The sequence below is a fragment of the Natrix helvetica genome, assembly GCF_964273705.1.
Source record: "Natrix helvetica genome assembly, chromosome: Z".
Lineage (NCBI taxonomy): Eukaryota > Metazoa > Chordata > Lepidosauria > Squamata > Natricidae > Natrix > Natrix helvetica.
This window is the reverse complement of record NC_138554.1, coordinates 109,340,855-109,353,287: the sequence shown is the minus strand read 5'-3', so window position 1 is coordinate 109,353,287 and position 12,433 is coordinate 109,340,855. Positions and strand designations below refer to the sequence as shown.

The 12,433-nt window shown below is 34.8% G+C and overlaps 1 protein-coding gene across 2 annotated transcripts in view; it reads right to left on the bottom strand.

The window, feature by feature from the left end:
* The window catches only part of SLC25A13 (solute carrier family 25 member 13), a 135,876-nt gene that overhangs the window by 4,727 nt on the left and 118,716 nt on the right, over positions 1-12,433 (bottom strand). For both annotated transcript variants that reach the window (XM_081933511.1, XM_081933512.1), the window contains exon 15: positions 4,533-4,671. In XM_081933511.1, the coding sequence (XP_081789637.1) occupies positions 4,533-4,671 (139 nt within the window). The remainder of the gene's footprint in view (positions 1-4,532; positions 4,672-12,433) is intronic.

Sequence of the window (12,433 nt, the reverse complement as noted above, 5' to 3'; positions counted from 1 at the left end):
GAGAGTTACTTGATGTCCACAAATGTTTCTAAGAATTCCCCTTGTAGAAATCAGCAAGTGCAATTAGCTTTGTGATGCCATGGCCAAACAGTTTTGTTTTCTGGTGAATTACCAACTAACATCTATCAGTAGGAATTCCACAATTACAAACCAGGAGTTTTCAAACCACTTTTAACTGTGTTGTTCTTAATTGACTTTAATTCCTTTAAAGTAGACATGACAAAAAACTAAAAGCATACTAAAACACACACATACACCAACACTCCCCACAAATGAATCTTTTTTCACTATTGCTGGAGAATACAAACAAGGGTTTGATCATGAAGTTCAATAGGTAACCATTTCATCAACTATCTTCACTGATGTTCTCACTGATGTGCGAATATTTGAAATGTTGTGGAGATAAGTCCTTGTTGGTGTCTTGCAACTCCAATCCCTGCTGATGAATTCACTGCCAAATCTTGGGTGAAAGTAAGCTCTATGATCCTCCTTTTAAGAAACAGCAGAGTCAAGAATTGTAGTGGTATCTTGTATCACTTTAACTGCTAGAGCCAATAGCAGATAATCTAGGAATCAGTTGAAAAGCCAATTTGGATGCATGAAATAATTGATGTAATAGATTCTAGAGCAGTGTTTCTCAGCCTTGATAACTTCAAAATGCATAGATTTCAACTCCCAGAATTGAAGCTGGCTGGGGAATTCTAGGATTTGTACTCTACACATCTTCAAGTTGCCAAGATTGACAAATACCGCTCTAGACTCTGGGTATAAAAACCTGCCAATTAAAAAATAACAGAGACAATGTAGTATTCCAAACTATTCAGTATTTTTTGTTACAGAGCTCAAAGTTGAAATATACAGGAGTTAATGCCTGCCATTTCAGAAATGAGAAAACAAAAATGCTTCTATTGATTTTTTTTCCATTTAGAAGACAGAATGCAAAAAGTTCAGGAAAACATGTTTTTGAGAGCAGTGGGCAACACAATGCCAAAACAACAGCAACTGTTTTCTGATGATTCTATGATTTTCCTTAGCAGAATTATCAGAAGGACCACAAGGGATGAGGTATTTGGGACCCAAAGGGAGAGACTATTGAAATATGAAGATAAAGAAATTACCATTCTTAAGCAGATACCAAAAACGATAAGAGAGAGAAGGAGGAAATATTCCTCCTTAGCAAAGAAATTATATAATAAAGGAGTCTGGTTTAAATGGTTATTGCCAGAAGGAATGTTGATCTTTTGGGAGGTTAATAGGATTAGAATTAATACAGTACAGGAGGCGGAAGCCTTCATCAAAAAAAATTCTCTCCTCCTAGAGGACAAACATAGTGAAGGTGGTGGGAGGGCCAGCATGGTGCAGGATAAGAAGGAGGGGGGGTGGGGAGGAAGAAGCAATATCGAAAAGACTCAGATCGCAAAAATAAAAATATTTGAAATAAATAGCAATCGGTGATATTTTAGAAAGTGCCAAAGGAAAATGAATGAACACATGGTTAACATTACAGAATAAGATCTTGTTTTCTGTTTATCTTTTGTATTTTGTTCTTAAGATTGTTAAAACTGTGAGTGCTGGATGGGTTATTAACACCAGTGTGGGAGCTGCCAAAATTTTTTGTATACCCATTTACCTTTCCCCATATATGTGTAAAAACCAATAAAAGTTTTTTGGAGGAAAAAAGAAATGAGAAAACAAAAATGCTTCTATTGATTTTTTTTCCATTTAGAAGACAGAATGCAAAAAGTTCGGGAAAACATGTTTTTGAGAGCAGTGGGCAACACGATGCCAAAAAAATAACAACTGATTTCTGATGATTCTATGATTTTCCTTAGCAGAATCACAGCAGGACAGTGAAGAAGTATTTACTGTTTTCCTTTTCAGTCCATGCAAAAAGGCATGGTTTCTCCATAGTCATTACATTTTTATTGTTTATCATAATAACAGGAGTTTTTTTCCTTTCTGAACCCATTAGAATGCAGCATTTCAAATATACTGTCTAAAGTAGCTCACCCACTGTTACTTATACATGATAACAATCATAACTTTTATTTTATTTTATATATAACTTTTCCTTCCCATACAACAGAAAGTAGTTAAAATCAATGTCATTGAGTATCCCTTTCACTGTCAGTGTACATTCTTGAGACGTATTTAGATCCTAACATGAATTAAAATTTAAAAATTTGCTAAGATATTACAGATGAAATGTCTTTTTCAGTCAATTTCCCATCTCCTAATCATTGCCTGTATCATTTCACCATTTATCTTATTCAAGCATTCAGAACATTAATCTGTATATGCAACAAAGCCTAGTGGATTCTGAACATAAATTCAGTTTTTAAAATAATTATATATATATATATATATATATATATATATATATATATATATATATATATATATATATATATATATATATATATATATATATATATATATATATATACACATACATACATACATACATATGTACGTACGTACATACATACATACATATACACACACACACACAAGTGCCCCTTTTTGGTGATAGCCTCTCACCTCTCAGGCATGCAGATGATTATAGTGAAAGAAAATGCAACAGAACAAATGGTGATGACAAGGGGCTTCAGGGAGTGTGGCGTGTCAAATTTTTCAACTTTCAATTTCCAAACATTAGGGGTGCTCAAAATTTGTGACATGCTTTGCAGCATATATTTACAAATATCTTGTAAATTTTGGTTATTTTAATATAGGTCAACAAGCACAGCAAAATAGGTAGGGTAGGTCATTCCTGAAATGACCATATTACATTGCACAGCAGTAGGTGATAGCTGGTGTTGGCTAATCACCAAAAGCTAAGAAGGATCCCACCTAATTCACAATTGATCGGAGAACCATCAGGATATTGCAAATATCCTGTACGCTAGACTGGAAAATATAAATAAACTACCCTAGAAATGGCAATGACAAACCACTTATAACTGTCAAGAAAATTACATAGCTGTCTCCACACAGTCATCAGAGGTGGAGCTTGATTCAAGGAAGTTTTATCTTTTCAGCATTGCCACTTACTGGTCCTCTTTTCTCTAAGTCAAAATAAATCTTCTAAAATCTCAAGTTTATTCATCAGTTGATACATCATCATATGGCCCAAAAGACTATAGTTCATATTATATTTCATCCAAATATGTATCTTATTATACCAGTTAGATTTAACTGACATATAAGAATATAGATAGATAAATAGATAGATGATAGATAGATAGATAGATAGATAGATAGATAGATAGATAGATAGATGATAGATAGATAGATAGATGATAGGATAGATGATAGACAGACAGATAATATGATTATGGCTAATGATGTTAAATTATTATATATAGAGACATACCCATCACCTTTTGGGGTAAGCTCTTTATGCAAAAGTGCAAAAACACAGCACACTGAAGAAATTAAAACTGTGAAAAATGGAAGGGGAAATAGGTAGATTCACTTTTCACCAATAGCATTCACTACACATCTCTGTATCTTTCTAGTCTTCCAAACCATCATTGCTTCCACCATATCTGTAGTCCAGTTGGCTTTTATCTTAGTAAGTATGCCACCAAGATATCTCATTGCATCATACAATCTATTTAATAGTGGCTGCAAATTTTTCAGGTTTTCAACTAATAATACATCACATGTATTAAGAAATAGAAGTATCTTACTACCCTAGTAAAGTCTGAATTTGATTCTTACTATCTTTACCTTTTGCATAAGGGAACAGAAATAGTATTTTTCCAATTATCAGATACAGATTCAATATTTGCATACATGTTAAGCATCTCATAGACACTCCATATGCAAATCACATCCATATTTCAATATTTCTCCAGTTACTTTATTTATACGTCAATCTTACATGCAATCTTACTATATCTTTGTTAACACTTATGACTTTTCATTATTTTTCATTGGATACTAATATAAAGAATATTTCTGTCAACTCTGCCCTTCAACATATCACTATTATTCCAAAGCACATCTATAAAATTCTCGTTTAGACATTCCCTTACTTCAGTTTTATCCAAAAACATTTAATTAATTTTATGTCTAATTCTATTTAGTCCAATACTAGCTACTTTTTATACCGTTACTATTAACATGCAGAGAGAATAAATCCATGTAATATAACTTCAGAAACCTTAATCAAGGTTATATGTTCTAATGTAAGCAGAGGGACAATCTCTGTAGATAAACATGATATCAAATAATTTTATTATTATAATGCATTCATATGCTTTGTCTGTCAGTAAAATTATATGGCCTTTTTAGCAGTTCAAGAAGAAATATACAGCACTCCAATATTTTCTGGCAACCCTGCCCAATAGTTAAAGAGTTATAGTAGAATCACTGGCTCAGTGTCACTCAATATGTTTGCATGAGGATGGCTTGAATCCAGATCTCTCTAGTCCCAATTTAACACCTTTTTCAGAACTGCAGAGATGCAATTTGGAATGTGTTTTAAAAAGGACCACCATTTTAATGCAATAAAAAACACTTACCAGCTATTGCTCCTGCCAGAAGCAAATAACCAGGGGCCACTTGTCCATCTTCATTTGCAAAAGCAGCCTTTGTGTGAGCGTAACAAGGGAAGTAAATGGCAGAAAAGGGAATGTCGCGAAGGAAACAGGCTTTGGCTCCCTAGGAAATGAACAAACATAGAAGATTAAAAAAATCTGTAATATGAACAGATAAAAATATGATAAGATCAAGGTGGAAACCTTGGGAAAGGTATGGGGGAGCCATTAAGAAGGGACTCAGATAACAGATTACACAATTCAAAGATTGAAGAAGAGAAAGCCACTGAAGGAGTCAGCAAGAATAGCAAAATCACATTTCTTTTGTCCCTATACCGTGAAAAGTCAAGTATAAGAGTAACCAAGATATATTTTATCCTACAGAGATTCTGAAATTCAGAAAGAAATGCCATTGGATTATCTGTAGTTTAAAGAATGCATACATCTGAACTGACATTACTCTATTAATTATCTCTCCCACTTCAGGGAGACTATTACAAACTTCCAGATTTAGATTGTGATCAAAGATTGTTGTTATTTTTTTACAGGAATGACCGCACTGCTTCCTCAAGGACCACTATTTTATGACATAATGAGTTCTTCATTCTCTGGACTCACCCAGTACATTTTTAACAACTAATCTTAATTGGCCCAGTTCAGGTGAATCATTTCACAGAAGTAAGAATTCAACAGAATCATTTGCTTTAGCTACTGAGAAATATTCCACCCTATTTAAGAATTCATTAGATTCTGTAACTCAGTCTATCTGTCTAGGCAAACAAGACAAATCTGAAGAAAAATGCTGCAGCATAAAGTAGTTCCATTCAGGATTCCAACCTTTCAAGATATTTCTTTTATAGGATTTGTACCAGTTATCCAGTCAGATAATATTTCATGACACTTAAAATTTTCACTGCCCTGGAGAATCCATATACGGTGAAAGTAATAAATTTCCTTCCCAAAGATTATGGAAATTACATCATCTAATCATCATCATCATGACAGTGATCTTACATTACACCCATCCTGGTAGATTCAAAGCAACTTAAAAATATAAAAACCCAGTTAAAACTGTTAACACAGCCTATACTAAAATCTTCATAATTAAAAAAAAATAACAATAGGGGCCACACAATATACCCTGTTTCCCCAAAAATAAGACCTTCCCGGATAATAAGCCCAATCGGGCTTTTGAGCACAAGCAATAAAATAAGCCCTCCTTGAAAATAAGCCCTCCCCAAAAATATTGCAACACAGCAGCAGCCACGAGGTGACCATACTCATAGCCTCCTGCACCTCAAAAATAATAAGACCTCCCTAAAAATAAGGCCAAGCTCTTATTTCGGGATTCAAAAGAAATAAGACACTGCCTTATTTTCGGGGGAAACACGGTATTAACTCCAGGACTAAAAGAGGTGAGAGACAGAGTGCCATCTATATCAGTAGAAAGCGCTGTTCTGGAGGGCAGTTCCATAGAGGGGAAAAAAGGCAAATTTCCCTAATCCTAAAATATTACATTTAATACATACCGTAGTGCCCGGAAAGCATCTAATCTGTAAAAATGTATTGGGCAGGCAGAAGTGACTAGAAATAGATGATCCCTTAGGTATCTAGGCTCTATGTCATGAAAAGCTTTATAAGCACTGACCAGACCCTTGAATTTCACTCAGAAGTTGACTAGCTGAATGCAGCTCACCATAGCAGCAGTGATAAATAGGCACACTGAGAAGCATCCTTTACTGCTCATGTACCACCTTCTGGACAGTTTTCAAGACCAACCTTGTGCAGAGTGCATAGAAATAATTTAATTGTGAAGTGACCAGGATCTGCAAATTAATCTGGGAGCTTCTTTATGCCTACTGATACGTCTCCATTTTTGTGGATACCACTAGTTTGAGTAAAAGAATTCACACGGGGAAAATGAGTTCATGTTTAGCAAAGGATAAATTCTAAGAATGTGCCATGAAACTTCATAGTAGCCTGTTAAATTGTTTAGCTGTATCTTTTCAGCAGAAAACGCAATTCTGAAATTATTTGGCAAGAATTCATCAGATTGAACAGGTCTTAACAAAACTTTTCAATATTTATTTTGCTTCCGTCCAGATCATTACTTCACTCTCTTGGAAGTTAAGTTTAAGTATTTTCATTTAAAATGAAAAATATAGTTACTCGAAATCTGCATTACCCTTGGGTTTTCATTTTAATTCTCTGAGCTGTCATTATCAGTTTAAGAAATCTCTTGTTTTTAAATAGGAGACAAGATGCTTATTGGATTTTAAAGATAACCTCAAATACCTTTATAACAGTACTTTTCTTTATGTGCTGCATGGATTAATATTTATTTATTAACCCTTTTTACCCCCTGCAATAAATCTGAAGGACTTTCAGTAGTAGTTGATGAAGTTTGGCCAGTTGCATTGTTAGATCTACTCATTTTTACAACAAAAGGCATATGAGTAGCTATTCTAGAGACTCATGCTATATTTATTTCCATATGCTCCACATCAAAATTCACAAAGCCTGTGTACTTGCTGGTGTTCTATGCAAGTTGGTGAAATAAAATGACTGGTGGGGGAGGGAAGGTCTCCTGAATCCTTTCTTGAACTTTCAGAGCATTATTGCATCAGAAGGAAAAAGATGTTCATTTTTTATGTTTTAAAAAATTATTTTATCTATGATATTTCAGATTGCTTTCCCATAGCCTTCCTTAATTGTCATTAGCTGGTTGCAGTTGATTAACCTGAAGATAAATGAGGCCTGCCTTCAAACATACTTTCCCAGAGTTTAAAACAGAAGGGTGAGAGGAAACTTGAGATGGTTAGAGAGACTGGCATAGAGCCAAAGTTTGTGGTTAATATAGTGGATCATTTGATCTTGCTTTGTTTACACATAAACCATTTAGGTCTGATAGATATTTTATTTCGTATGTCTGAAAGCATGTAACCAGGGATTCTTTATAAATTATGTACTTTCCATCTTCGAAAGAAGATTACTGTAAACGTAAAAAATAGCCATTTTAAGCATTTTAAGTTGGTCAACTTTTTATTACAATTATATTTTGTCCTCTCCTAGGGATTCCAAGAAGTTAAAGTACACACATACATTCATTATGCTAGGTTTGATCCAGATTTAGGAGGCTGAACATTGTAGGCCTCAATCCTACAAAAGAATGGACCAAGTACATCAAATTTCTAATCAATCAGCTTGATTATATGAAGCTGAATCATGATTTCAATTTAAACTGTTAAAAATGTGCTCCTGAACGAAGGCCTTTTCAGATGATAGCCTTTACTAATACCCATTTGAATGCGAGATACCAACAAGTGGCTTCAATCGTTCTTGATAAAAAGTCAGGATTATCTACTTGAGGATAGTTTAGCAACTTGGGCACAGATGTGACACATTTTCCTCAAGGCCTACCTCTTCTTCCTGCCTGATCACTGGCTTCTCACTTTCCCTCACATCTAAGAACTCCTCAGAAGCTTTTTTATTTTTGGATTGTATCTTGATGCATAACTAGCGGGGGGGGGGGGGAACCACCCTGGACTATCAGAAATTCAGCTGGGACAGATTCTTTAGTTTGCTAATTTCTGTTTATTTCAGCCTTACCTGTAAATAAATAAATAAATAAGGATTTAAATAAATTATTTCTACTACAACAGGAGGGTAATTACATTCACAAAGGCACCTCTGTGTCAGGGCTCTGCACAAGGAGCCAGAAGGTCTGGGAGACGAAGCTTAACTTAGTCTCCTGCAGTGAATGCACATTGTCTGGTGGAGGGGGAAAAATGCCAGACTGGTGGAACCTCGCAGAATTCAAGGCAACAGAGGTACACCTTGTCTGAGAGAGTTATTTAATGCTTCTGGCACCTGTACTTACCGCCATCCCCACTTTTCCTACCTTACAGGTTTAGAATTTATTTGGCATGTATAATTGTTATTTTGATCCTATAGCAATAAACAATAGGCAGCATGTCATTTCTTGATCCGTTAGCATTCTTCTTGGGTTTCACCAGCAACTTAACCCTTCCAATTCAGCCGTGAGACAACCTCTTTTTACACTCCTTTCTTCAAGTCACCTTATCTTGTTTTAAATGCTCGTGTTAAAGGTTTTAAGGTTGGAATTGACAAATCAAGAATTGGTGATTTGTTCTTGCTGTCAATGCCAAGTAGGTTTACAATGAATGACTAAATAGAATGTTTGCTTTTGTAAACTGAAATTGAAAAATGAACAGTTTTGAAATTTTGGACTTTGGCAATCTTAGCTTTTTTAAAAAATATAGTCTGAATAGAAAGATTCAATGTCTTGCATATCTTGTATAAATACTTTGATATAACTATATTTTGAAGTATCTTCCTAGTTCACATCAGATTATTGTTTTGATTTCACATCTAACTCTCAAAAGATTTTCAACAAATTCTTCAAGTCAGTTGCAAGCAGTAACATTTTTTTCTTTCAAGATTGTTGTGAAAAATGAAATTGAAATAAAATAATGCTTGTAATTGAAAAGTAATGCAATATATCATATCTGTTAGAAACAGAAAATGAATAAAACCAAAAAAATTAGTGATTTTCAAATTTTATGACTTTTCCTGAAATACATTTTTGTAAACTGGAATGATTTGTATACCTATTCTATAAAAGCTGAATCAAATATAAAATGAAATTATGTGTTTCTTGAACTTCTACAAATACTCTCTATATTATTAAACTTCTAGTTACTGTCACTATCATCATCAGACATAGACAGTGAAATCTTGAGTTTTTAATTAGTAAGTTACTGCTTCTACTACTAAATTAGTAATTAATTACAACTAATTAAACCTAGAAAGTTAATGGAATGTGTTCACAATTTGTGCCATTATATTATACCACTGACAATCCTTTCCAGACTCTAACTTGATAAAATCTAAACCATTTTAACTTTATGTAATAATACATTCTCCAACATAGTATATGCATTACAAAAAAAGTCAACAGTCTAAATAGCAGCTAGTAACTCATCTAAAGGCAAAAGGTAGGTCAGTGGCTAAGGCGCTGAGCTTGTCGATCAGAAAGGTTGGCAGTTCGGTGGTTCAAATACCTAGCAACGTGTAATGGAATGAGCTCCTGTTACATGTCCCAGCTTCTGCCAACCTAGCAGTTAGAAAGCATATAAAAATGCAAGTAGAAAAAATAGGGCCCAGCTTTGGTGGGAAGGTAAGAGTGGTCCGTGAGCCTCTAGCATTCAGTCATGCCAGCCACTTGACCATGGAGACATCTTCTGAGAGCACTGGCTTATCGGCTTTGAAACAGAGATGAACACCACCCCCAAGAGTCAGGAACAATTAGCACATATGTGCCGGGGAACCTTTAACTTTAACTGATCTAAAGACAAGGATGCTATAAGATCCCCTTCTCATTTCACTAACTCTTTTATTTCACATTCTTTTACTTGTTCACCTTAGCATTATTGTTCCTAGGGTTTTTCTCATAACAGAAATGTGTTCAGTTTTCAATTCTGTAGCTTCAAGGGTGGATTGGATGCAAGATACATCACCGATCCACATAATCAGACTCAGTTGTGAGCGAATACTTTTGGCAATATAGTGTATAATGGATTAGATCCAATAGATTCCTTTTTGGCATAACCCGAGTAGTGACTTGAGACATTCACCTTTAAAGTTTAAATCGCCTTGGGAATTGAGATATTTAGCACATCTCCTTCCTTTTCATTTGTAAAAATTTGCCTTCCAGCTGCCATTTCCACAGGGGAAAACTGTCACAAAGCATCTAGGAAACTAACAAAACAGTTCCAGAAAAGACTACTGTAGAGAACAAAATTGTGAAAGAAAGTGGACACAACTGAAAATTTAATAGAATAATCTTGTTTCAAGTCCCAGGCAAGACAACAATATTGCAGTGATCCAACAACTTGTGCTATGGAGGCAGAAGCAGGACAATTTTATGATAATGAGTAACTGTTTGTCAATACAGCATAAAAAAAAGCATATTAACAATATAAAGTGAATTGGAATGCTAAAGTTGGATGTCAAATAACATTTGCAACAAATATCCTCAATATACCAAACAAGCAGGAAACAAATTAACACAACATTGCCTGGAAAACTGCCCAACAACCTAAAAGAAATTCTCCATAATAATTCTGCATACTAAAATAAAATTGACTATATACCCTGCAATCAAAAATAGAAATCCTGGCACTGACTAAAGATGAAGCAGACCAAAAACAATCTGCAAAGAAAGTAAAGTGGTTGTGTGGTTGATACTTTGAAAAAAGAAAATTAAGAAAGGTTGAAAGCAAAAGACTTTAAGAAGACCATCTGCAACTAAGCAGATTGAGCTAAACAAGAAGCAAGGTATTATCTCTAAATAATTCAGAAATTCAGTGTAATCATCAAACTACAAATACATTTTTAAAAAAAATCTTCAAAATTATGGAAAACTTTTGTACAAAGTTGAGCAAGATAAAAGATAAAGATCTACTACACAAGAATATATAAGAAGAGATTGAAAGAGTACAAAGAAGAACCTCACAAAAGAATCGCAAAATCAAATCAATGTTAAATTGTACATAAAGATTTGATGACTGAGCTAAAGCCAGACACTCTGGAAAGAGAAGTTAAATGTGCCTCAGAAAATATTGCTTACAACAAAGCAAGAGAGTGGAACTGTTTAAAACCTTATAAGATAATACCATTAAAGCATTGCACATTTTTTGTAATCAGGTTGGAAAACAGAGCCTCAGGACTTGAGAAGATAAATTTATATTCTAGTACTAAAAGTGTTAAAGAATACTCAGACTACCAAATATCTCCTCTTAAATCATAAACCAGTAAGGTAATGCTCAGGATTTCAGGTAGTCTTCGACTTATGAATGTAATTGAGTTAGAAATTGCTGTTGTAAGCCACCTAAGATCACTTCAAAATGAAATGGCAGCAAATAAATTGAATAAATAAAAAATAATTGCCATTGGTCCTTAAGTTGGTCACCATGTGACCATGCCTGATTTTATGACCTTTTTGCAGTAGGTGTTAAGCAAATGTGGTGATAAAGCAAACATCATAGTTGTTAGGGAAATGCCAGAGGGCATTTTTTGCCATTTCTAAAAACGTAAATCATGGTGATCTGATCATGGGGCACTGCAATCAGAAGTAAATGTGGACTGTTGCCAAAGGTCCAAAATGTGACCATTGGAGGGAGAGGGGGCATCAAAATTTCCCGATCGGCTTGTAAGTACTTCTGGGGAGGTCCATCAGAACTTTGAATGATCACCAAATTAATTGGTTGTAAATTGAGGCATGATGGTGCAGTAGTTGGAATGCAGTATTGCAGACTAATTCTGCTGACTGTCATCAGTTCAATCCTGACTGGCTGAAGGTTGACTCAGCCTTTGATCCTTCTGAGGTCAGTAAAATGAGGACCCAGATTATTGGGGGCAATATGCTGACTCTCTAAACCTCTTAGACATGGCTGGAAAGCACTGTGAAGTGTATATAAGTGCTGAAGGGACCTTGGAGGTCTTCTAGTCTAACCCCCTGCTTAGGCAGGAAACTCTACACCACTTCAGACAAATGGTTATTCAATGTCTTCTTAAAAACTTCCAATATTGGAGCATTCACAACTTCTGGAGGCAAGTTGTATCACTGATTGATTGTTCTAACTGTCAGGAAATTTCTCCTTAGTTCTAAGTTGCTTCTCTTGTCTGCCCGTTCCTTTAAAACCTGGGGTGTAATCCATCCGGTCCTGGTGATTTGAACTCGTCTAGGGTAGACAGGTGTTCACTTACCATTTTCTTCCCTATTTTAACTTGTGTTCCTAATATGTTTTTTGTGGAGCTGTTTTTGATAGGTTGAACTGTTTTTTCCCTTTGTGTAGAATCAC